The 27,376-nt window shown below is 44.9% G+C and overlaps 1 protein-coding gene across 1 annotated transcript in view; it reads right to left on the reverse strand.

Moving 5' to 3' along the window:
* ATP6V0A4 (ATPase H+ transporting V0 subunit a4) overlaps positions 1 to 21,652 on the reverse strand; it is a 38,894-nt gene extending 17,242 nt beyond the window's left edge. Inside the window, exons 1-11 of the mRNA XM_019930874.3 lie at positions 21,491 to 21,652; positions 20,878 to 20,972; positions 19,548 to 19,674; positions 17,268 to 17,350; positions 16,622 to 16,715; positions 14,184 to 14,396; positions 10,848 to 10,998; positions 10,111 to 10,250; positions 8,519 to 8,676; positions 4,899 to 4,992; positions 1,431 to 1,549 (exon numbers count right to left, since the gene is read on the reverse strand). Coding sequence (XP_019786433.1) covers positions 1,431 to 1,549; positions 4,899 to 4,992; positions 8,519 to 8,676; positions 10,111 to 10,250; positions 10,848 to 10,998; positions 14,184 to 14,396; positions 16,622 to 16,715; positions 17,268 to 17,350; positions 19,548 to 19,674; positions 20,878 to 20,942 — 1,244 coding nt within the window. The 5' untranslated portion in view covers positions 20,943 to 20,972; positions 21,491 to 21,652. The remainder of the gene's footprint in view (positions 1 to 1,430; positions 1,550 to 4,898; positions 4,993 to 8,518; positions 8,677 to 10,110; positions 10,251 to 10,847; positions 10,999 to 14,183; positions 14,397 to 16,621; positions 16,716 to 17,267; positions 17,351 to 19,547; positions 19,675 to 20,877; positions 20,973 to 21,490) is intronic.
* Positions 21,653 to 27,376: the final 5,724 nt, after the last annotated feature.

Consider the following 27,376-nt stretch of genomic DNA (forward strand, 5'->3'; position numbering starts at 1 on the left):
TCACACTACAACACCAGAAGTGAGTAGCTGTGACACAGACCATCTGGCCTGCAAAGCCTAAAACATTTACTATGTGGCCCTTTACAGAGAAAGTTTGCCACCTTCTGCTCTAAGACATAGAGAGAGTCCCACAAGACTAAGTTGGGGGACACCCAGTTAAAATGTCAGAAAAGGGCCCCAGACCCTTTGTTAATTATAAGAGTTATTGGAGGGAAAAATGCAGATCCCATGATAAAGCAGGATTACTAGAGATAGTTGAGGCCAGCCTGACACACGATGTCAATGATAGTCCAAAAATCACTTCCTGGTTTTCTCTCTCATTTAACTCTCACAGCACTTTCAGGCAGGCAGTAGTACCAAGGCGCTGTCATTCGTTTACTCACTAAATAGTTCTTATTTTTTAAGTAGAATCGTACATCTATTGGTTTTCTGATTGGAGGTCACCATGTGCCTGGCTCTGGTCAATGAAATGGGAATGGAGGTGGCCTGTGTCACTCCAGGTGGAACCTTAAGAGTCAGTGTGTAACTGACCACACTCTCCTGTCACAGCAACTGGCAGCTTCCAGGTGGTGGCAGCCCATCAGCTCTGGTCGCAGTGTGAGGATGAGATGAGCAGTGCCCCCGGTGGCCCACGATGACATGCATCACGGTCATAAACCACTGCGATTTGGGAGTTGTTACTGCACAATAACCGACCCATTCTGACTCCTCTATTCCCATTCTACAGCAGAACACGATCTTGGAGACGTTAAGCTACATACCTATGATCACACAGCTATAAAGAGTTAGAACCATCAGTCAACTTTCTGACTCTAAACTCTGTACCATTTCTTTGGCACTGTGCTGACCTCCTGGCAGGTGGGTTTCAGCGATACCTACAAGCTGCCATGTCCACAAAAGCATCTCTAAATAGGCATATTGGAGGCCGTTTTCAAACATTTACAACTCAGCACAAATATGCAAGTTTGAGAAGCTTTCTATAGATCAATCTTAACAGAAAGAAGAGACAGGAGAACGTTAATAGTCAAAGAAATGAGAGAGAGGCTGCCGCCAGCAGGAAGAAATTATACCGAATGGAATTCAGAATTTGAGGGCGCCCATGTCCCCATTTGCCCACTGGTGGGAGTTAAGCCTGGATCTAGCATCAGCGGAGGCCCTGCAGGCCGGGAGGACACACAGCACTGTGGCCTTGCAGTCTCTTTCTGACCCCTCAAAAACTTCTGAGGGGAAAGGTGCACTCGGCTCAGGAGAAACAGAGGTGTCATTTCTGGCAAACCAGCTTGTCTGAACTCAAGTCAAGAGACCGGGGAAAGCAGTCCCCATAGGAGGGAAACTTGCACGGAGGGACACAGGAGCAAAGTGGGGGCTCTGCCACTGCTCATCCCCGACACGGTCAGACCAACAGGCAGAAAGTTCATTGTGAAACTTACATGTGATTGAAAAGGCTGAGAATGACACCAAAAACCATCTGGACAATTCCCAGGATAACTGACATCTTCATCTTATAGGAGTTCAAGAATGTTAGCTTGTTTGAAGCCAAGTTCCAAACCTGGAAGGGAAACGTGACAAGAAAGACATGAGACCAGAGTCTAGAAGTTCTCCCAGAGTCAGGGGCTAAAGCTCGATTTCCCCTGAAAAAGTCGCTCTGGGAACCACATTTTCAAATTTCTGTCCAGTTCAGCACATGCATTTTAGGCTCAGCAAAGGACGAAACCTCTTATAAATGCAACTCTCATGACAACTGTGTTGGAACCAATAGCACCATTAGTAAAACATCAAGTAACTGGAAGAAAAAAGAAAAAACCGACATGATTTTTCCCCTGTTCTAAATGAAAAGACATTCTGAAACATTATGGAGAGATCTCAAACTTGCCTGGTTCCCACATTAATGGTGTAGATCTCTGGCCCATGAACTTAGCCAATCCCCTCTTAATAATACCACCTTTTACGCTGAATTTCTATAGCACTTTACATTACAAAGCATTTTCCCAGGCCCTTCTCAAGAAGCCACTCCCGTAGCCAACATTTATTGGCACAGAGAGGGACGCGTGTACCTGTCCTGCCCACACCAGACGGGCACACAGGACAAGCACTCAGCGGCTGGGGGCTGTCGTGGCCTCACCCTGGTTAATGGTCCCAGTCACTAACGCTCTTCTTCCCCGCAGAAATCTCCAACACCCACCCCCATGCGAATGATTCAAGTCCTTGCTCCTACCCCTGACCCCTCTGGAACTTTAGGCATCTGGAGGGTTTGCTCCTCAGAACTAACAAAGCCACAGGGTCTTCTTTTCTTTCCTCCTAAACTACTTCCTCCTCCAAACTCCTCTGCTTCTGCTAAGGGGTCGACGTCCACCTAGTGCAGCCTCAGTGCACAGTTACCTTCCCCTCCCCCATGCAGGAACCACCTCTCACTGATTCTGTCTCGACAATGTCCTGAGCAGCCGCCAGCTGAACAATCACTAAGGGGGCTGCTGGGAAGATGGGGAAAGGGACTCCTGTCACAGGTGCTCAGACCCCAGAGGCACCTCCACGACCCTCCCCATCTGCCCTGGCACTGAAGCTGCACCAGGCTTGCCCTCCACCCTCTGCTTTTTCCCTTTGCCCTCCTGGTTGGCCAGTCTCCAGAATCACTCAACACAGTAAGGGCAAGGTTACCAGTACACCTTAGACCCAGCTTGGAAAAACTAAAAAACGTTCACGGTTAAGTACCAGGTACATACTAGCTCTTTAAGGGTATTTATCTCATTTAATTCTGACAACTCTATGAGATAGTTATAAGTATTCCCATTTTACAGATAAGGGCATTTATCAAAATCTCAGAGAGACTAAGTTACTTACACGCCCAGGGAGAAATAATACAACAGCAAACGGAGCGTTTACTCTGTTTATGCACCAGACTCTTCTGGGTGTTTTACCTATAAAATTCGTTCACTCTTCTGAGCAACTCTATGAGGGCTATTATTATACCCATTTTACAGATGAGGAAACACAGACCCAGAGATGATAATTTGCTCAAAATCACGTAGCAAGTAAATAGAAAATCCAAGATTTAAACACAGCCTATCTGATTCTAAATCATGGGCTTGTAACCATTGTGTAATGTTCATTTATTATAAAATATTTACAGACGCCTTTAGAAAGCCCCCTCAGCTCTGATGCCCAAATATTTTGTGACCTGATTCACAAATAGATGCTCAACAGAGTTAATAAATGCAGCTGTAGAAATTTACATTATGTAAAAATCAAACCCTTCATTAATATATATAAGTGCTAATATAAACACAGAAATGTTCTATTAAAGAGATTATCTCTGAGCAATCAGATTGCAGGAAGAGGAAAGGTAAGAAAGGCAACTCTTTCTTTTTATTTTTTAAATTTTTTTTAACATCTTTATTGGAGTATAATTGCTTTACAATGGTGTGTTAGTTTCTGCTTTATTTTTTAATAATTTTTGTATTATATGGGTTTTTAATCATATATATTATTATTTTATAATGTTTAAAAAGACCAAAAATCTTTAAAAATCTAAATGTTACTAGGGAAAAATTAATTATTTTCAACACATCACCTTCCCTTTCACCCTCACATTTTTCTAACTAGTGGGCAGATGACAAGATTGCACACAGAGTAAAGACTGGACCACTCAATTCTGAATCGTGAAATTTGCTACCCTCCCTTTGTCCATGAGGAGCAAAACTGGGTAGACAGGATTTGCTGATGCATTAGATGGGGGCTGTGAAGAGAAGAGACAGGACAGTGGGAGCAATGAGATTCAAAGGAAAGGAAGGTCAACCAGACCCTAAAAATCACTCCCCTGTAATACTCCTCCGCTTCCTGTTCGCTAATCATGAAATTCCTTGGACTGAAGATAAAGCCTTCCAGTCTACAAAAATAACAACTTGCATTTATTTTTAGCACTTTGCAGCTTACAAACAGGACTTCAAGGACTTCGCCTCTTTTGATAAAACTTTGAATGCAAGTGCCCCTGGGTGGCAAGTATAAACCAATCCTGGGTGATGCGCGCTGCTTTCATAAGGGACAGGAGGTGGGCAGCAAGGCGGAGGAACAGGAAAACTGAAGAGGAGATGACCCACAAGATAGGAGAGACCAGAGAACCAATTTTAGGGCCAGTGCTATTACTCTCAACTGTCAGCAAGTAAAACTGTGGTCTCAGGTTCTCTTCCAACAAAGTGAGAGTAGAGGAAACTTTTATGAACCCCATCTGCCAAGTTCAGCTCCAGACGCTTGTGCTCATTTGGGGCACAAGGCCGCCACCTGGTGGCAAAATGGTGCTAAGCCATCGTGTGAGGGGTTTTACCCAAATAGGGATGTGTCTTCTTGACATCTCTTTGTACCTGCAGGCTGGGCGAGGAAGCACCTTTGTTTGTTTGGCTCAAATCCAATTGAGGTAGATATAGCAAACCATTAAAGTTAACACATTTTTTTAAAACTTGTATAATTCTATGCAATAAAATAAAGCAAATATAAAAGCAAATCCACACTTTTCTAGGAAAAAGAGAGATGTTAATCACTGCAAGAAAACGCCAAAGTTGGGAACTTGGTTAGGTTGCTAAATTGCTTATCTAATACGCATACTTTCCAAGCAACCACGGGCCTTTTAAAGAAGCAACGGTAAACCACCAGGGGTATAACTGAGAAGAAAGAGGCAGATGTTTGGGAAATTGCATGGAAAATGACCCAGGGGCTGGGTAAAGGGTGCAGGTAGGACATTTACTTAAATCCACTGCAGTGCGTCACAAAAACCTCCAGGACACGCTATTCTATCTCAGTACAAGTTGGTGGATTTGACAAGTTCTGGCACTTTCGTCCCCTCCACACAGATCTCCTCAGCAAGACATTTTACATAATGAATATTTAATCTCAGAAGACATTATTACCGGATCAATCCCAAAAGGGTATGGATTTCCGGAGTACACTCCCGGAACGGCTGGGTCCAGCTGTAAATATGGATTTGTTTCCATTACTTGTGTACTACAGAGGGAGAAAGGAAAAACAAAACAAAACCAATGATCAACTAGAGGTAGGAAAAACACTATAGTACCATCAGTCATCCACTTGCAAGCCAATCAAAGTCTAACTGTTGGTGCGACTCACCAATTGGTTCATTCAATTATTCCACAAATGGGTATTGAACACCTACTGTGTGCTGATTCTCACCCTAGGTGCTGAGCTACAGAAATTACCATCTGGCCCCCAAGGAGGTCACAGTCTGAGTTTACAAAGGGCTCCCAGCCTGACTGGGTATAGTAAAGAAATAGTTATACTACATCAGAAAAGAGGCAGGGGGCAAGGGTGACAGGAGCATAGAGGAAATGAAACCCAGCCCTGGGACCAGGCTGGGAAATCTCCCCTGGGAGCACGAGAACTGATCCTGGAGGAGTGAACTGGCTTTCACACATGGCCCCTGACCTCTGGGAAACTCAGCCCCTGAAAGCTGTGGTCCATTAACTGCCTTTAAATCTGTGTCCCATTCTCACCCAGAAGCACAAATGTCAATGGGCAGGAATTTCTTACCATCTGTGCAAACCTGAAGGGGTTAAGAACATTAGGGCTTAATTTTTCTTTTTTTTTTTTTTTTTTTTTTGCGGTATGCGGGCCTCTCACCGTTGTGGCCTCACCCGTTGCAGAGCACAGGCTCCGGACGCGCAGGCTCAGCGGCCATGGCTCACGGGCCCAGCCGCTCCGCGGCACGTGGGATCTTCCCGGACCGGGGCACGAACCCGCGTCCCCTGCATCGGCAGGCGGACTCCCAACCACTGCGCCACCAGGGAAGCCCTTAATTTTTCTTTTTTTAAGAGCACACATGTATGGAGGGGCCCAAGGATGAGTATTTGAAAGGATGAAGAACAGAATGTTGGCAACGTGGACAGGCTGCCTAGAAATACACTCCCTCCCTCCTGCAGCTGGGGTGTGATGGGTATTCGGTAGCACAGGGGAAATTAGGAAGCCTGATTATGCTGACCAGGCCCTCAGTGACAGTGTAAACAGCTGGCCCTGACCGGCCATCTCAGACCTAGAGCCCGGTCCTAACAGCACGCCTCAGTGCAAATGGTGGGATCTAATGATCAGAGACGCGTTCGTGTGTCAACAAAGATAAAAGAGGGAACTGGCCTGGTGCCCACAGCTAAGCCAACAACATCAGACAAGGCCACCCTGTGACCATCATGGACCAAGACAAAAACAAGACCATTCCACGATCATATCTGATATCAAAATATGGACAGTTCAAAATAAGGACGTTGTCCAAACCACAAAAATGACCACCACTCCCCTTATCCTCCCAGCGGCCAGATCCTCTAAGCCCTTCTAACACCCTCTTACTGAGATGCCCCCCATCCCCAGAGGGCACCATCTCCCTCACCGAGTCAATCAACCCAATTCTGGTGACAACACACACAATTCTTGTTGTCTGTGGCTGAAGGATGGTGTGACAGTGTCTCTAGCCCACTGTCAGGGAAGGCAGGCCCAAGACCTAGCTTGTGGCCAGTGACACAATCAGCCCGCTGTGCCCTTTGCCGCTCTGATGCGTGCCTACGGTTTCCTTTCGCCTCCCTGCTGAAGAGGGTCTGCTTCATACCATCCATGCTTGGGCGTGGGGCTGAGCTTGGGGTCTCTCCGACTAGGCTTGGCCTCCACAGCCTGGAACTGGGGCCAGGGTAACTTACATGCACACGAAAGAACAATATCCCAACCCACGTTTGCAGAGTGACAGCAAGCCAGTTGACTCGGACTTTTCGCAGTCACACTCCAGGGCAAACGAAATTTTGTGTAAATAGTTTGCTGAAGCTATGCTGATTTAACACGTTTCGGGATCCATCACTGTGCTTACGAGTTTAAGGCTGAAGAGCAAAACTCAGCAATTTCTCTCCAAATGTTATGAAAAGTTTTGTTCTTCGAGGCATCTCTTCAGGGTACTAATTGCAAAGAAAAAACAAACAAAACCCCATACCCATAGCCATCTGTAACTGTAGTCCTGCAAAATGTTTTCTTCTTCATTTTTATTTACTTATTTATTGTTCAACATTCCTGTCCTCTACTACAGGGCACTTGGACCCAGCAAAGGGACTAAAAGGAGAGGCACGGAGCCCCTGTGACACACCCACCTGTACTACGATAGCCCCTGAGCCCCCCTGGGCCTTCAGTCAGCACCAAGCCCCCAAAGGCACTTAGGAACATTCACGTCGAAAGGAACCCTGCGTTGAATCTTTCCTGAGAAATCCTCAGAGGAGACGGATGGTGTATTCTCTCCCCCCACTTACGATGTGTGGTGCAAATTTTGGTGAGCAGATAAGACCCCTGACGTGCCTTAAATAGAAAGTCCTACCACGCTTGAGAGAGAAAAGATGGAAGCAAGGTTGCAGATACGGTTACACATCTCCGCCTCCCCTTTCTCGCGGTGCTCTCCTGTCACACTTCCCACTGGACGTTCCAGAAAGAGACAGAGAAACCTGAAGCTGCCCTGAAGCAGGTGAGTGGGCAGACATGAGGGAACATCACCTGGGACTTTTAGGCCTCGCAAAGCAACCCGGAACCCACTGTGGTTGTCTCGAGTGTGTGACGCAGGCAGCCGAAGGTGCCCCAAAGATCCCAAGGGAGTCAGCACTCTCCCTCGAAGCCCCTGCCCCTCACTGCCCTCCTCTTCTCCCCCAATTCATCACACTGACCCACCCCTCAAACTCAAAAATCTTTCTCCCTCTCCATAAAAGTCTCCATTCCGAAGCGCTCTCTCCATCCTGATGACTGTGTATCTGACACACTGCATAATAACTGGGGATGCCTGCGGAAGGTGTGGTGGGTGGGGACGCAGAGAGCTTCCAGGTCTCTTTCCTGCAGCCCAAACTTCTCACCAGCCTGCACATCCTACCCTCTGCGTTCCTCACCCCGTCCCCCACAAGTACAGGGAACAAGTACAGCAGCGCAAAACTAACCGTCTCCTCCTTTGCTTTCAACGTTCAGTCAAGCTGCTCTGAGCCGTCAAAACAAAAACGCCCTTCTGGTGAGTTCGGGGCTTTGAACGTGGGAAACCAATCACTTATATATAGTTCAGACCTCCATCAGCCTTTCTTAAAGCGAAGCCTTCTGCCCTAAGTATGTGGCTGCAGAATTTCACTCTATCCCCGACTTCCTGCCAAGCAAGGTATGTTTCAAAAGCCACCTCCTTCTCCCGGAAGCCTCACTTCCACGACCGCTACTCGGATGCCCAGTTTATACCTGCCCCACCGTTGTTTTCGCAACAGTGCCTGGCACACGGGGTGCACTCCAGGATACCTACTTAATTCAGCTGAAGTTTTAAAAACTCTTTCCACGCATTACAGTTACCAGCGCAGTTACTGAGGACGTGGTACAAGGTCTCACACTCAATAGATAAAACCAAATTATCCGGTGAAGTGGTGGGCACACCTCTGAGCAGGGCCAGGCGTAGGATCCCCCTGCCACGAGAACTGTCACTGAGGCCATCTGGATGGCCACTGAGTGACCCAGCTCTGTCCCAACTTACTTCCATGTGCCATTTCTGAACATGGGTTGGACGCTCCAAGAAGAGCCGAAGATGTTGAAAGACTTGGAGAAGCAGTCGTTGTAGATCAAGCCCGTGTAGATGGAGAAGATGCCCAGGAGGAGGATGAGGTAGCGTCCGTGGAAGAAGGTGTCCCAGATCTGGCGACAGAGGGCGATGGTCAGTGGGCTCTGAACCAGACCCCGGGGACGTGCGTTACAGGATGCCTCCAGCACCACTGGGACAGCCACTGCAAGGCACACAGGCATCCCACACAGAGGGGCCACGTGACCAGGCAGGCATCAAAGTGATCCAAACAGACAGGGCACACACATCCTGATTTTCCTGAGCTTCTACGGATGATTCAGAAAAGTCCTAGAATGGTAGCTGTTACTGTGGAAACAAAGCACTATCAGCTTCATATTCTTTAATTCGGCCTTGGTTAGAAAACGTAACTGAAGCAGCAGCTGAGGCCTCCCTTATAAAGGAAGGGACTTGAAAGTGGGTGGCAGCTGCCTCAAGTGCTTCTGGGACCTGACTCCTATGCTGCTAAGTTTTACAGCAAGTGAAGTCTACGCTCATCTGGGGTCTTGTTATAACAGCGAGTCTCTGTCTCAGCACATCCACCAAGAAGAGCAAAGAGTTTTCCGTAGGACTGGATGATGTATATCAGCCGTTCTCAGAACAGCTGAAGTGTCCGTCTGAGACTTTAAATATTTATTATAGGAAAGCACAGCTGTTAAGATGCTTGTCATGGAAAACTCTATTGGTCACAGGCTGATTCTCCCACTAACCCTGCTTATGACTGACTTGCTATGACATCATTGAACGAGGTCAACTTAAGTCAACTTGTATTAAAGATTGCAGATATTCTTAAAATTCCGAACAGAGTGAAAAGCGTGTTTCCAGTTTATAAAATGTATTACAGGGGACATAAAGTGACGTTAGCTGATTAACTTTGAAACAATGCGGACTTGAGTTGTCTCAACCTTCACAACGCTGTGCAGGGACTTCACAGAAAATGTGGAAACTTCAAGTGTGCAAGTGAAGAACCGATATTCAGGATTTCTCAGCATTTCATAAAAATGCTGATCATGGGCTGATCGTAGGAGAAGGGCTCTGCCGTAAAAAAGTTTGTGATATTTTGAGTGAAAAAAAGGGAAGCTACAAATTAATGTGCATTATTTCATCCCAATTTTAGAAAATTATATACCCGTGTATAAGCACAGAAAAAAAAACATTAATTGTGATTTTCTCTAGGTAGTTAGATTATTGTATTTTCCCAATTTTTGCAGTGAACATATATTGCTTTTATAATCAAGGGGAAAAATCAATGTTAAGAAAATAAGTAAAGGAAAAGATCAATGCCTTGTCAAGTAATGTACAAAAAACAAAGATGCTACTTCACCAAACCACCCAAAGGATTTACCTTTGGCCAGGAGTTTTTATGTTGAACTCTGGTCCTTTGTTACTTTCCATCTTTCTCTTACTTTTTATAACAACATGTTATTTCCATGGTGAAAACAATATACACATTTTTAATATTCTACTTATAACCTCCAAGAAACGAGGCGAGACATTTGATGAACACTCACCTCATTGGTCGTCTTCTGGGACAGCAAGCGTCTCTCATTAAGGACCATCCAAAGGGCTGCCAGTAGCATCACAATTCCGTGACCACAGTCTCCAAACATCACAGCGAACAGGAAGGGGAAAGTGATGATGGTGTAGGGAGCTGTAGAGGTGAGACCCACAACAGCCTGAGTCCTCCCAACATTCTTTGGGCCCCACGTCAAAGATTTCTCTACCACGCTCCACGATCTACAAGCTGGTTCCTTGTGTCTTTCTGATTCTGTCTTCCCTCACCATCCCCACCCCTGACACTCACTCAGCTCCCCCATACACTAGCTCATCAATGAGTAAGTATTATTATTCCCCACTTTACAGATGAGCTGAGTTTTGGAGCAGCTAAGTGACTCCAGTCTTCTGACTACAAGTCTTGTCTATGTCCATCTCCATCTCTCCCACACAACAGCTATGGGACTGTGCAGACGCCTACAGATGACCCTCATTGAATCATTAAGGAAACAAGAACTGAAGTTGGCTGCCTGATACATCTACAGTTTAAGGGAGAACACGTGAAATCTTGACGAAGAGCAAATCTTTCACTAATCACCATTTGCAAAAGACAATGCAGGGCATTAGGAAACCAAATAAGATTTTAGGAATGTCACAGTTCAAAGTGATTAACTGCCAAGGCCACCGTAGGGGTAAATCTTATCCAGTTTTCATTTTCAAGCTGCCTAGTTGTGCAATACATCGGTCCCTTTACCTGGGTTCATCTCCCGGTAACTGCCTACACCGTATGCATCGACAATATTCTGGAAGCCAGCTGTGAATTTATTGGTCCTGTTAAATGTGGGAGGAGCTGTTTTAGATTGCACTGCTGTCATGATGGGGACCATGGAGGAGCCGCTCAGTTCCTGCAAAAAGAACATATAAGAAGATGTAAGGAAGAGAGCCATAGGCTAGGTGTCAGCAGGTACATCTCACAGTCCAACTCCTGCCGCCGTCACTTACTGGGTGAACTTGGGACAATTTTCTGACCTCTCTGAGACTCATGATCTCATCTGTAAAGTTAGTACTTATCTCATTCCTCTTACAGGAGAGGTGTCAAGAGAGTAGAGTTCCTCCTGATTCTCTGGTAATTTCCATTCTCCGGCTCCTGCAAATGTTATGCACACTTCTGAGCCCTCTACTCTTCCTTCCTTCCTTCCTACTTACTCTCTCAAGAGTTCATTCACTTTCCTAATTCTGTTCCTAGATTCCCAATGGCCCTGACCCTCCCTGAAATTTCAATTCTCTTTTCATTGCCTGCCTAGGCTTTCAAACACGCATGTCTCAACAACCCCACAAAAATCCAGGAGCCTAAAACTGAACTCACCAACTTGCCCCAAAGCCAGGTCCTCCCCTGACCTCTCAGTAATCTCCAGATTCCAGACACTTTGGAATCACAAGACTTGTCTCTTCTCTCGATTCAGTTAATCACCAAATCTTGCTAATCGTCCCCTTTAAGTCCCTCCTCTTCCCATTCCCACCAGCTCACCAGCGGACTCCAGTCTCCTTCCCTTCCATTTAGTGCCTACTCCAGACCGCGTAATCCTTCTTTTAATAAAACAAACAAAAAGCACTACTTTAGTCATGTTACCCTCCTACTCAAAAATCTTCAAAGGCTTCCTATTACCTAAAGAATGAAATCAAATCTCTTTGGTCTTATAATCCAGACTTCTTTACAACACTGATTTAATCCTGTATTCACACCTTCACCCGCACTACTTCTCCATGGAAATCAGCCAACTCCACACTAGGCTTCTCTCTTCTTCCCTTCTCCAAGTATTAACAATTCTCCAGCTCACCCCCCAGGAACCTTCTGGTCACTCCAAACTCCAGCAGCGCTTACCACCTGTACACTCAGTACAACTTAGCACCAACTAAACGAGTGCTCAGCCGTCCTCCTAGCAACTCGATGACGTAGGTATCACCACAAGCCTCACTTCACAGATGAGGAAACTAAGGGGCCGAGAGATTAAGTAACTTCCCCAAGGTCACCCAGCAAGTCGAGGAGATCCTCACTCCATTTTTATATGCCTTTTCATACGTGTGATTATGATCTCCTTGAGGGCAAGGACTGTGGCTTCCTCCTTTTTTCTAAACATGTCCTCCAGGAGCTGACACAATGCCTGGCATGGAGTAAGTATCTTTTGCTTATGTGATGATGATAATGATAGCCACTCCCTTCCACTTCTCTCCTCACCTCCTACCCACACAGGTCCTCTACTCCGATCTCGGGAAGTAATTATCTCAGAGGACTGGAGATGCTGTAGAAATGGTCCCAAGTAGCCCTGTAGGAGTCTGGCCCCTTCACGATTACAGGATGTCACTGTTGGGTTCAGACCCCTGCGTTAGGGCAGCCTTCTCCCACAGCCCGCTGTCTGCCCCACACGGCAGTGAAATGTTTCTAAAACACAAACTGGACCATGTCGCTCCGGCACAGGAAGGTACACCACTAGAGTCCGTCCACCAGCACCTGCCCTGCAGCCTCTCCCCGACCTTACTCGAAGCCTTTCAACTTGCCGCGCCCCAGCTCCAACCACTGGCCACCCCACCTCTCTCCACCTGCCCACTGACCGCCCTTCCACGGCTCAACCTGTGCACTCCTCTGGGAAGCAGCTGCCCCTCCCAGTCTGGGTGAAACGCTCTGTGTAAGTGCCCCATTTGGGTAGTTACTGGACCATGATGTGGGGACATTCAAATCCTACCTCCTGGCTAACTAACCGGGGTCAAGTTACTTCCACTCTCTGTGCCTCGGTTTCCTCATCTGTACAGAGGGGATACAGATAGCTCCTATCTCCTCATCCAACCCGACCTCCAGGTTGGGTCCCTTCAGACCCTTCAGCCTGAAAGCTCTTCCTCCCACCCTGCCTCATCTTCCCATGACGTGCAGGAAAGTCTGCTCCAGTGCCAGCTGCTCAGAGGGGCCTTCTCCCCAACAGCCCTAGAACGGTATTAGAAAGACCTAAAGCTTCAGGGCCCCAAAGGCCAAGCCATGCGTTCCTCTGCTCCCACCAGGTATGCCACCCACTTAACAGGAAAGGCTCCCCACCTAGCCAGTTCTCCCAGCAGACAGACCAACGGCACACTGCCCAGGCTTCAACCTGATGAGTTTCACCTCCCTGCCACCCCAGAAAATCATTCAAACAAGCTAATAATCACATTCTCCCATGGAAACAGGGGTCCCCCTATCCTCCTGTCACTATAAAGCCTGCCTCTCCTATAGCTCCTGCTGATTCATTCTGCTCCCAAGTGCAGGTCCCAAGTGCAACCTCCACGTGGTCCCGTGTGACGTGCAGTGTCCTCCCCTGGGCTGTGAGTATATGTGACAAACTGTGGCCAACCTCATCTGTCCAGTATCAGGTGTCGTCTGTTTGGCCACCTTGCAATAGTTAGGGCAGAGGGTCCCTTCTTCACCAATGGGGTGAATAGGTGATCAGACAGGCCCCTCACTCCCCACACCCTTCACTTTCCCCCTGCTTTACTTCCCATTCACCATGATTTCACTGCCTGAAATCACATTACTTAGGGACAAGCCTGCTGTCTATCTCCCTTTCGAGAAAGTCTATCAGAGCAGGGCTTTGTTCTGCCAGCACAGCCCTAGATCAGTTCCTGGGGCACAGTGAACACCTAGAGGGATGACTCAAGAGCGCGGTGAGAGTTACAGAAGGTGCGCTGAGTGCTCAGCACAGCAGCTGGCACAAGGGAGCAATCCACTCCCTGCATTCCAGCTGTTATTGCACGTGCCTGGTTATCTGTCTTTCCAGCCAGACAAAGGTGGTATCTACAGACATAACTAGCAGAGTGACGGCACATCAGTGCCCAGTACACACTTGCTAAGATCAAAGACATGGTGCATGTTTATCAAACGCTGAGAAGAGCGGGAGTTTCTGACACGCGCCCACGCCCTGGGTAAGGACCGAAGGCGCAAAGATAAAGGAGACAATCCTACCAGGTGAGGTTCGCTTGACTTAGGAGGCTGACCAGCTGAGGGCCTGGCAGAGAGGCTGCTCAGGCTGGATGTGACTCCCCGCCTCCCGCTCCACGCGCCACACACCATGCCTTGCTCCAGTGCCCTCCTGATGCGCACGGCGTCTGCCACCGGGAACCAGATCTCAGCGATGACGCACTGCTGGGTGACGTCGATGTTGCACATGTTCAGGACGTGGTAAATGGCCTTCATCTTGTGCACTTTGATGACCCAGGAGTGCCAGCTGGCAGCTGCTTCTTGCAGGAGGTGCTGACGGTGAGACTCTGTCTGTGTTATGACCTGGGCAAAAAATACCAACAGCAAAACAAGGGGCACTCATGGAGATGCCGGACAACGTGGCAACAATGGAGGCTCATGGGCCATGGAGGCGTCCTCTGCTCCTGGCCCCCTCCTCCGGCCTGCAGCTCTCTCCCGGCCTTTCACTCTCACGAGCAGTTTATCTCCCCCACTAGAGGTTAAAACCCTCAGGCAAGGACTATATCTTCCTTTTCTTCTAAATTCCTTACAGTACTTTTGCGATGTATTGAATTGTGTCCTCCCCAGAAGACGAGCTGAAGTCCTAACCCTGGTAACTGTGAATGGGATCTTATTTGGAAATAGGGTCTTTGCAGATATAATCGAGTTAAAATGAGTTCATAAAATGAGGCGTAGGGTGGGCGCTATTCCAGTGTGACTGGTGTTTTTATAAGAAATTTGACATGGAGGCACACAGGGAAGATATGTGTGATGCAGGCAGAGACCACAGTGATGCAGCTACAAAGGAAGGACCATCAAGGACTGCTGACAACGCCAGAGGCTAGGAAGATGCCTTAGTCAACTCGGGCAGCTATAATGAAATACCATAGACTGGGTACCTTATAAACAACAGAAAGTCTTCACAGTTCTGGAAGCTGGAAGTCTGAGATCAGAATGCCAGCACGGTTGGGTGAAGGCCCTCTTCTGGGTTGCAGACCTCAAATTCTAACTTCACATGGCAGAAAGCGCAAGCAAGCTCTCTGGGGTCTTTTTTAGAAGGACACTAATCCCATCCAGGAGGACTCCACCCTCACGACCTAATCACCTCCTGGAAGGTCCCACCTCCCAACACCATCACCTTGGGCATTAGGTTTTTGACATTCAAATTTGGGGGCAATACAAACACTCAAACCATAGGAGATCGGGTAAGGAAGGATCATTTCCTAGTGCGTTCAGAGGAAGTCTGGCTCTGCTGGCACCTTGATTTCAGACTTTTCACCTCAGAACTGTGAGAGAATACATTTCTGTTGTTTTAAGCCTCACAGTTTGTGGTAACTTGTTATAGCAGCAATAGGAAACAAATACACCTATCAAAATGCCTTACCTACATAACCTCTCCAATAAATGACAAATAAATGAATGAAGGAAGGAATGAATAGGCAATGTGGCCCCCACAGAATTTATTTAGTGGAATTAGTTTTTGTTCTGGTGATACAACACAGAAACCCTCTTCAGTAACCTCTACACGGGGCTACTCGAGTCATCCGAAATGTAAGTTCAGCATAACTTCCATTCTCCTCATGCAGTTTTCATAAAATCCAGCAGAGTATTTGGGGGGAAAGGACTTCAAGGGTAATTGCTTCAGGGAACCACGGTCTCCCTGACAAGTGACAAAGAAGGAACAGAGAGGACTAGAACAATTAAACACAGCTTTTCCTGGGAAGATAAAGATGTTTGTTAGCCTAGGAGTTTCGAAAAACACACACACCTAATTTCCAAAGATACTCATTGAGGACCTAGAGCTGTGCTGACCAATACAGCAGCCGCATTTTATACAAATAAAAACCCCGCCCCCCAGTTGCACTAGCCACGATCCAAGTGCTCCGGGGCCACATGCGGCCCATGGCTGTCGCACTGGACTTGCAGGTTATATAACATTTTCACCACCACAGAGGGTTCTATTGGACAGGGCTGGTCTGGAATAGGCGATGCTGTAGGCCCAGCTCCTTTCAGTGACTACTTGCAAAGCTTATTGAAGAAAATCATATGTGTTGAGAGCCATCCCAGCTGATGACAGATTCGAGAAGAGGATATGAACTGGGGGCGTGTTCATATGTGAAACTAGACTCACTGTCTTGACAGAATTAATTGCTTGGCTCACACAACTGGGCAATTCCGCGGAAAAAGAATCAGCAAGACTGGCTGGTCGACTTAATTGGCTAGTGAGTTATATCACAGATGCGGCCTAGGCCAGTCTGGCAATAAAGGGCTCCTTTTATCAGACTGGGGTGGGCACCTGCAGGTTGACCAGGGCTGTGGTTAATTCTAAGCCCAGGCAAAGCATCACTGACATGCAGAATCATCACCGTGAGCTTAGTGAACACTGTTCCCTAATTATGAAGCCTCCTGCCGCAACAGCCAGAAGAGCATAGCAGACATTCCAGCCAGCCTTGGAGCAAGGGCCCTGGGAGACAGGACTTATAAGGAAATGGCAGACGAAGCCCATCGGCAGCCCCCGCTCGGGTCACCAGCCCGAACGCCTCACTCACAGTGATTAAATCTTCCAGCCTCATGTTGACACCATCCAGCATCTCTCTGCGCTCCGACGCCGGCTCTGGGCAGGGGTATATGGTGGCTCGAAACCTGTGTTTCATACATTTCAAAGGACACACATGGGTTATTGCCAAGAAGCCTTCTGCACATCCTTTTCCGCTAACCCATCATTTGCCCACTTCGGTTAGATGACCGCCTTCCCCTAGGTTCTACGTATTGTACTCCATGTATTGCACGCACCCTGACCTAATCCTGACCCAAACTGCTGATGAAAAGAGCCCTTGGGCTTCCCTGGTGGCGCAGTGGTTGGGAGTCTGCCTGTCGATGCGGGGGACACGGGTTCATGCCCCAGTCCGGGAAGATCCCCCCAAAAAAAAGTATTGCCCTCAAAAGAGGGAGCCTCCTTTAGGGCTTCCCTGGTGGCACAGTGGTTGAGAGTCCGCCTGCCGATGCAGGGGACGCGGGTTCGTGCCCCAGTCCGGGAAGATCCCACATGCCGTGGAGCGGCTGGGCCCGTGAGCCATGGCCACTGAGCCTGCGCGTCCGGAGTCTGTGCTCCGCAACAGGAGAGGCTACAACACTGAGAGGCCTGCGTATCGCAGCAAAAAAAAAAAAAAAAAAAAGCCCTTAATAGCCACTTACCCATCACAAATCTTCTTGATTTTCTGCCTGAGCTGCTCTCCTTGATAAAATATGATGAATATATTCTTTTTAATTTCTTCTCTCTGGAAAATCAAAACAGTAAAAAATATATTTTTAGAAAATTTTAAAATTTTCTAAATTTAAAATTGGAAAACTTAAACTTCTCCCAGTTGATTGAAGTTTGTAACTCATGACGGTTGAGGGCAAGGCCACTGAGGCAGGCTGGGCGGGGCCCCCAGGAAGGCCGATGCAGCCTTAAAGGGACCACCTTGCTGTTTGCTACACTATTTGGATCACAGCTGAGCCTTGTGTTCAGCTCTAAGCCCTGTGCTTAAGAGGTGTGTTAAGAAAACACCCAGAAGAGAGGGACCAGGATGTTGCAAGGCTTAAAATAAAAAGAGCTGACCTAGCTCACCAGAGTTAACTCATACACAACATTGACATTTCAGCGGGGACTGGGTGTTTGATATTTAACAAAGGTAGAGCCAGGTCTAATGTTGGACTCACACACTCACTGTATGCCCGTATGAACCCTGATTAAATGCAATTTAGAAGTCCAAGTTTGACATTTCACAAGAAAGGAAAAAATATGCATTTCATAAGAATATCTGGAAAAGTTCAACTTTTACTGTAAGCAAAGAAATGTGCTGTTTTACTCTATTTAGTTTGGGATGGGGGGGTAAAGGCAAAATGAAACCCATTGTTGGAAAAGCGGTAACAAATCCAACGCACTCATCACACACCACTCGGGTGTCATGTATCTTTGGAATCAGGTACGACCCCACTGAAAAGCCATGTGTCAGGACCTATCAAGGGTCATGAAAATGCTCACACCCTTTAAGCCAGCAATCCTATTTCCTGAATTCATACCATGGAAATACTTCAAAATAAAAATCCACACGCATGAAGATGCTTATCATAGTGTCTATATTCTGGAGAAAAATTGGAAATAAAGTGTCTAATAATAGACAGTTAATGTCCCATCAACTCAATGGAAATATGAGGCACCAACTGAAAATAATAGCAGAACGAACTGTCTCTTTGCTAGTTGCTCATGGGGGCAGGGAAGTATTTCAGGATTTGGGGAACTGCCTGCTTTACATTATGTGAAGGAACAAAGGTTCCTTCAACCATGGAGTTCACCCCTAGTCCTTTGCTGAATCTCTCAGATCCTTCTTTGTCTCTGGATCCACCAGAACCAGGAATCCATTCTGATCTCATGCTATCTGTTCAGTGATCTTCAATGTCATGAGGCTAAAGTCATCTTACTTTGTAAATACTCTCTCTACCACCATGACCATTCCATGTCAAAACATGATTGTGAAAAGGAATGATTCAATGTCGAATTTTAAAATAATATTTATAAATGGCACATAGTAATACAGGAGGGCATTTATGTTATTTAAATCAAGAGAAGGCCAAAAAAAAATGATTTCCATGCTATTACTACAACCATATTAAATTACACCTGCTTACGGCTATGGACTAGAGAGAAAGAGGACAAGAAAAAAATAAAGACATTAGAATGGTAATGCGTTTTTTTTTTTTTTAAAACAAGTGCTTTTTTCTTATTTTAAATTGTATGTGTTTTAACAGTGAAGTTGTTTTCCATGAAATAAAACTTAAAATTACATTTTTTTAGCCTCTACGATAGACAAGATTATGACTCTTTTAGAAATAAGCCCAACTTCTTGGAATTAAAAAGTAAGTGGATTTAAACACTAGCCGGAAGGGTGGAGGAAGCATACCCTACAGACTTAGTAGCGATGACCGTGTGGCGCTCAGTGAAGGGGACCCTCGAAATCTTCGTTCGAAGTGTGTGGCCCACTGACTACCAGCAACTAACTGCAAGCTGATTCGAAATTCCGGCTCCCGGGCACCACCACCCACTGAACCAGAATCTGTCGATACACTGAACAAGATCTCATGCTCCCATGAACACTGGAGCTTGGGACGCACTGACCTCAATCAGTTCTCAGTGCTGTGTGATGAAGACACAGCTGCCACTCCACGTGGCACTGCCACAGCTAAGTTTCCAGGAACTGGTACAGCTACGGTGTTTGGAGGAATGAACACTTACGAGGTGTTAACAAGACTCAGTCCTTTCATGGGTATTTTTTAAAAGGAGGGGCTGGGGAGGAAAAAAGAAAAGAAAGGAGAAAAAAAGGAAATAGATGTTAGCTTCATAGAGCTAAAGACTCAGTGTTTGAGAGAATGAAACCCTTCTGGTGGGGCTACAGAAAATTTCAGAAAACATTTCCTGCAGCCTGAGATACCCACTGTAACGGGATCTTCCAGAACTGTGTCCATCTCACTGAACTTTAAGTAGATGTTTCCTCGGCAAATTCGCCACAGCAGCCTCTCAAAGGAAGCCATCCTCTCCCGGTTGACCACACCAGCCGTGAACCTGGGCAGTCAGAAGAGGACATATTACTGAGGCACAGGGAGCGGGGTGCAGAGAAAAGGCCCTGCAGGATAGGAAGATGTGCTATCACAAGGGGGAGGACCACCTTCCCTCTGAGCGGGAGGTAAGGACATAGCCCTGATGCGCAGGGGCCACAAGGCCACTCTGGATCCCAGCCCCAACTTTCCCCAAGTCCCTTGTGACCTCCTGTTTCCTTTGACATGTCCGGGTTTCCTTAATCATCCCAATACTATACATTCACTTATTTGCAATTAAAAATACGATAGACCATTCATTATAGCATTGTAGCTAAAGGGAACAAGTGTTCAATCTGCTCAACGATGGTCTCTATGAGTTTATACAAATAAGGTACTAAAACTGAAACATATATATTGATTTCTACACACCTCTGCTTTTGCAGCCATCTAGGTATCTAGATAATTTCTGATCCGAACTTTTCAAATGAACTTTAGAATGGTTACTTTCACTGGCCTATTACTTTAAATGTACATGGATTCTGTACTACCTTCTGATCAAATATTTTCAATACATATTTTCCTTGCCATTTCAAATTCAATGTCTAGTGCCTCAAATAGCATGCCCCCAAGTACCTATTGAATAAAAAACTAGAATTCTAAAACTCACTTTCATCAGTTTTACTTGGACACTGAATGAAATCCCACCATTGTGAATCACCACACATTCTGGTGGGTATTATCACATCCTATTACCTCTACTTGTGGAAGACACGATTGCATAACCACCTCATCGCTAATTACACTCAAACTTCACACTCCAAATCTATTTTATCACCAAAACAGTATTTCAGAGACAAGGAAAAAAAAAACATGTATCCCATAACTGTTCCAAAGCCAGGGAACAGTTGTGAAACCCCATCTAAACAATTATCACTACATCCTTCCCATGTGGAGACAATACACACATCGCACTCTTCAGACTCAAGAAGGTCAGTATCACCATAAACAAGGTAACACTACCTGCAACTCCACTACCCTGGTCAGGTTAGACTTGGGTTTATTACTGGTGGAGGCCTTACAGTCGTGTGAAAGAGTCCTCATGCCGGTCGCTATTTGTCCATTCATTCATTCATTCACTCAAACACTCAGGGAAATGTTGCACCGGGCACTGAGCTACGGACCAGGGAGCCATCTACACATAACCTTCAGAGCAGAGAGTTTCACTAACCCCAGCTTTCCACTCATGTATGCAGGTGTAGGTCTTAACTCCAGGAGACCAGAAGTGTCTTCCATAAAGAAATCATCAGCTAAATTGGTTTCCGTCTGAAAGTCAAAGAATCACTATTTTCATTTAAATGTATTTAGACTACCTTAAAACCACACCTCATAGTTTTGTCTGCTTTTAATGATATTTCAATTTTCCACAAATAGTTATAATTCAAAAGGTAGACTGCTTAGACCTGATCTATTTTTCTGTTTTAAATAAAGATTTATGTGTGTGTCAAAAAAAAAAAAGGTAGAGTGCCCCTTGACAGATCAAAAAGCTTCCGCAGTCTCTTCCTACCAAAATCCCAAACCTGCTCAGACTAACTGGTGCTTTTTTCTGACTTCCACTTCCGTCTGGGCCATTTGGGGCACATACTTTTTAGTGAGCGCCTTAATATTTTTGCATTCATTTCAACTAGTACCACATGCCACCCTAACCCTCCCCCTCCGCCACGGCCCAGCCATGTGACAGAAACAGCGCAATTTATTCATATTCCAAATCATCCAGTTGTCGATATGGAAATTTGAGGTTCTGGAAGAAAAGGCCCTTGAATAAATAGTCCCCAAATTACAACCTCAAAGAAGTCCTGGGTTTTCTTCAGGAGATGTTTGAATTCAGTCAGTTCTAGGAAGCTTTTCTTCAAAGCCTGATAGTTCTCATTGGCTTCCTGTAACTCTCCTTCCAGTTTTTCTAGAGCAGTCTATGCAGGAGGGAAAAGAAAGTAAGCCGGGCAGAAAGCACTATGACATTTACTGTACATTAACCGTAACGGATAACTAAACATCAAAGCGGTATTCAGTGCATCACAAGGTAGCTTGAAGTTGAGAGGCCTGTTCAGTCAAACTCAGGAAGATTGTAGAGCTGTAAGTAAAGCCACTCACAGGAGTTCTCGCATCAAATGGGGAGGATCAGAAAACAATCTGGGGGAAGGGACGTTAGCTGCATGAGGAAGTGAAGGCATTTCAGCAAGTCACGTCTCTTCCCCCATTTTAAACACTGAATGGGGAAGCTGGAGTAAATTTACATGTTGAGAATTCCTTCTGCCCCAAACACGTTGTAGTGATAAAATACAAAATATATTTTCTCATAAGATATAAAAAGAGAAACCACCAGTTCTGAGTTGGGGGGGCCTGGAGAACCAGGTACAAGCAAGTGAAAAAGGCAACACAGAGAAGGGTGAGCACAGAAGGCAAGATGACAAAAACAAAGAAGAAACCAATCTCCCTTTCAAGTGAGGCTACAAAAAGAATATGGCTCATGAAGAAATCTAATGATAGGAAAAGCCACCAACAAAATCAACAATCAGAACACAAAATCGCAGTGGGTGGAATTATTTCTACAGAATAGTCTGAAAGAGTTTTGAATGTTCGAAGAGATAAACAAAAGTATTACTTCCACTAAAAAGTAAAACAAGAAATTACTAAACAAACATGTCATAAAATGAAAGAACAGGAAGTATTAAAAAAGAACTACTTAGAAATCTTAAAAATGTAACATACAGCTACTGAAATTCAAAATCCAATAGGTGAGTAGGGACTTCCCTGGTGGTGTAGTGGTTAAGACTCCGCACTCCCAATGCAGGGGGCCTGGGTTCGATCCCTGGTCAGGGAACTAGATCCCACATGCATGCCACAACTAAGAGTTCGCTTGCCACAACTAAGGAGCCCTTGAGCCGCAACCAAGACCCAGTGCAACCAAATAAATAAATATTAAAAAAAAAAATCCAACAGGTGAGGATCAACTCTCTACTGGACACAATTTGAGATTTAGCAAATAATGTTAAAATATGAAAGCTTATTTCTCATTCATCCAATATCCATCAACAATAGAATGGATAAAGTGTGGTACATTAAATAAAAGAAACACTACCCAGCAGTGAAAATGAATTAATTTCAGAAACATGAAAAATACAAAATTCAGGTAGTGATTATCTCCAAGGGAGGAGGGGAGGGGTGAGATGAGGGGCACACAGAGGGCTTTAAGAGCATCACTGCAGTCACCTTTCATCTTATACGCGGTGGTGACACTTGATATTTGCTATATCATTATTCTTTGTACCATACATGTATTTTCTAAAAATCCTAATACACCAATTATTTAATAAAAACAATTACAAATAAATCCATACTTAAACACATAGTAGTGAAACTATAGAACAAAGACAAAACCTTAAAGGCCATTGAGGGAAAAAAGACATATAACCCACAAAGGAAGGAGCATTGAACCAGCAGCAGATTTTATGGGAAAAATTTACTAAGCATGTATCTCCAGATGTTAAGCTTAACTATAATCTATAGCTTTCAACCCAAGAGAAGGGTGAAAAGGGTTGAAGGGTATTACAGAAAGGCAGGAAAGGGGAGGAAAAAAACAAAGGCATGGTATAACAAAGAGCCAGTAACTCAGTAATCACAATAAATGAAAATGGATTAAGCTCACCTATTAAAAGACTGACAGTATCATTGTTGATGTTTTAAAAATCCATCTAAGAGACACCCTTACCAAAGAAATTAAACAAACAAAAAATAAAAAAATAAAAAGATATCCATGCAAATGTTAGTTCCTATCTTCTAAAAAAAGCACCTTAATATCAGACAAAATTGAATATTTAACATTTTTCAAACATACTTTAGTAGGGAGACTACATAATGAACCCACACACTGGTCACCCAGCTTCAATTGCATCCCATTCCTTCCCCTCTCAAAAACAATCACTACCCTGAATTTTGAACACTGACTATAGGTGGCACAAGTTGGGGAAAAAAATGAAATCCTCATTTCTTTTTTTTTTTTTTATAAATTTATTTATTTATTTATTTTTGGCTGCATTGCGTCTTCGTTACTGCACGCAGGCTTCAGTAGTTGTGGCACGCGGGCTCAGCAGTTGTGGCTCACGGGCTCCAGAGCGCAGGCTCAGTAGTTGTGGCTCATGGGCCCAGTTGCTCCATGGCATGTGGGATCCTCCCGGACCAGGGCTCGAACCCATGTCCCCCACATTGGCAGGCAGACTCTCAACCACTGCGCCACCAGGGAAGCCCCCAAATCCTCATTTCTTAACCATCTGCTCTATCCATTTAATGATTCCATTAAAAGTAATGCTGCCATTAAAAATATTTTGGAGGACGATGCAGTATCTAAGAAGTGGTTTACAACATGATGGTAAATGGAAAAGCAGAGAACTATAATGTATATTATGGATACGTAGTTATAAAAAATACAGCTGGCAAGAATAAAAACAGAAAAATTAAGTCAGTTTATGCTGAGATGGTAGATTTGTGGGTAGATTTTATTTCCTGAATTATTATTCCCTCTAGGATTGCTACGAAAGCCTCTTTAGAAATTCTGCAAGGCAAGGGCCCAAGCCACTGTGTACTACTGCCAGGATTCTCCTTTCTAGGAATGTGGGAGGAACACTCAAGTCACTGCCAGATCAGCTGAATCAACTAACCAATCCCCGTGATCAGTGGTAAGACAGATATTACTCTCATAAGCACATGTTGTTTTAATTTCATCTTTACAATAAATAGTATCTAGAAGGAAAATACTGAGCAAAGACTGTTGGCACGCATCTGACTGCCCCTTATCTAACTGGTTACTATTATAAATGTGTACAGTTTCAAACCAACCAGTCAGCCCATAACAAACTCACTGGGATGAAGTGATTTTTTAAGCTCCTGTCTAAAACATATAACCAATGTCAATTTGGAAATAAAAATACTTGTTACCTGTTTAACAAAAGCAAGAGCCTCCATGCGTGTCAAGTTTCAATGTAATAACAAAGAATATCTGCAATTATTTGAAAAGGCTGTTAAAATTCTCCTCCCTTTTCCAACTACCTATTGTGCAAGGCTGAATTCTCTTTACATACTTCAATGAGAATAACATATCCCAACAGATTCAAAGTAGAACAGACATGAGAAGTCAGTCTTCTGTTAAGCCATGCATTTAAGAAATTTGCAAACAACCTCACTCTTTTCACTAAAGTTTTCATTTTGGAAAATACTATTATTTTTCGTTAAAAAAATGTTAACATGTAATGAGATATTGTTATTTTTAAATGAGTTACAGTAAGTCACCTACTTACCAATGAGTTCTGTTCCAAGAGCGCGTTTGTAAGTCCAATTTGTTTGTAAGTCCAACAAAATTAACCTAGGTACTCAACTAACAACACAATCGGCTATGTAGTACTGTATTGTAATAGGTTTATAATAGTTTTCACACAAATAATACATGAAAAACAAACACAAAAAATAAAAAATACATTCTTAATCTTACAGTACAGTACTTTGAAAGGTACAACTGTACAGTACAACAGCTGGCATACAGAGGCTGGCATCGAGTGAACAGGCAAGAAGAGTTACTGACTAGAGGAGGGAGAGGAGGTGGGAGATGGTAGAGCTGAAGGACTGTCAGCAACAGGAGACGGAGGGCGAGCTGCCATTTCACTCACGCCTGACACTGATGGCACAGGTTCTGGTTCTTTGCTGGAACCAGATGCACGTTCACATCTTTGAAAGTTTGCAACTTGAAGGTTCGTATGTAGGGGACCCACTGTAATAACTATTTTGCTTTTTTCCAGTTTTAGTTCCTAATGCAGTAATATCAGTAAATATAATCCTCATAAATAAAGCTCTTTGGGATCCTCAATATCGTATAAGAGTATACAATCAAGGGACCTGCCCGAGAACAGTGGAGAACTTGAGAGGTAGGACAGGAGAGCAGGCTTTGCTGCCAGGATGGGCCTGACATAGGCAAGAAGGGAACCATCATACATTCTCAAGCAGGGAAGTGACAAGATAGAGCGACACCATGACAAAAATTAGGCTGGCGGTAGGGAGGCAGAATGGACTGGAATGAAAAGAGGATGAAAAAGATTATACATATGGATAACTGAGCCACTTTGCTGAACGCCAGAAACTAACACAACACTGTAAAAAAAAAAAAAGAATGAAATAGTTAAGAAGAAAGTTGGAAAACTAGGAAAACTTCTGCCAAAACTCAGAAATAAGATTAGAGTGACTTTGCAGCAACATGGATGGACCTAGAGATTATCATACTAAGTGAAGTGAGTCAGGCAGAGAAAGACAAATATGATATCACTTATATGCAGAATCTAAAAAAAGTTACAAATGAACTTATTCACGCACACAGGCATAGAAAACAAATTTAAGGTTACCAAAGGGGAAGGGGAGGAGGGATAAATTAGGAATTTGAGATTAACAGATACACACTACCATATATAAAATAGATAAACAACAAAGTCGTACTACATAGCACAGGGAACAATGTCTTCTAATAACCTATTATGGAAAAGAACCTGAAAAAGAACATATATGTGTATATGTATAACTGACTCACTTTGCTGTACACCAGAAACTAACACAACATTGTAAATCAACCATACAGTCAATTAAAAAAAAAAGATTATGGTAAAAACATGAGCCATTAAGATATCTCACAGTCCACAAGATCAGCTCTAGGTGTTTGGGAAGGTAAGGGGGATAACAGCCGGGGTCGGGAGCTGTTGATTAACAGGGCTGGTATTAGAAGACTAGTGATAAGACTGAAACTGGAGATGACTTTATGGAAATCCGATTCATATGGATTAAAAACGTTCTCCCCAAACATCCAGATTTTAATAAGACAAGATCCAAAATATTTCCTAGGGGAGTTGCCAGCCTCATATTTCTGTTAGAGGATCTAGATTTATACTACTGATGGCTCCAACAATGTCAAGAATTTTAAGTTATCTTAAAAGAAAACAAAAAACAAACGAGAAAACCCAGCCAGAGATAAGGTTCAACTCGATGAAGCTCCTTACCTGCCCGCCTCCCTTAGGGAGCCCTTCCTCCTCTGACAATAAAAAGTCCAATTTTTTTTTATCAAGATCTACAAGGCTGGGACTTCCCTGGTGGCACAGAGGTTAAGAATCCGCCTGCCAATGCACGGTACATGGGTTCGAGCCCTGGTCCGGGAAGATCCCACATGCCACGGAGCAACTAAGCCCGTGCGCCACAACGACTGAGCCTGTGCTCTAGAGCCCGTGAGCCACAACTACTGAACCCGTGTGCCACAACTACTGAAGCTCTTGCGCCCAGAGCCCGTGCTCCGCAACAAGAGAAGCCACCGCAATGAGAAGCCCGTGTACCTCGACAAAGAGTAGCCCCCGCTCACCAAAACTAGAGAAAGCTCACGCACAGCAATGAAGACCCAACGCAGCCAAAAATAAATAAATAAATTTATTTCTGAAAAAAGATCTACAGGGCCTTCTGGGATCTGGCTCTGCCTACCTTTCCGCATCCTCTCCCTCTGCCTCACCCTGCCTTCTCCACCACCTGCTCTAGAGGGCTCCTAGAGGGCAAGGCCACGTTTCACTTCTCTCTAAGGTGCCCTGTGCGTGGCAGGTACTCAGTGTTTTATAAAAGCAACTAGACAGAAAGGGGAAAGAAAGAGGAAGGGCCTC

Source organism: Tursiops truncatus, chromosome 9 (genome assembly GCF_011762595.2).
Source record: "Tursiops truncatus isolate mTurTru1 chromosome 9, mTurTru1.mat.Y, whole genome shotgun sequence".
In the NCBI taxonomy this organism is placed as follows: domain Eukaryota; kingdom Metazoa; phylum Chordata; class Mammalia; order Artiodactyla; family Delphinidae; genus Tursiops; species Tursiops truncatus.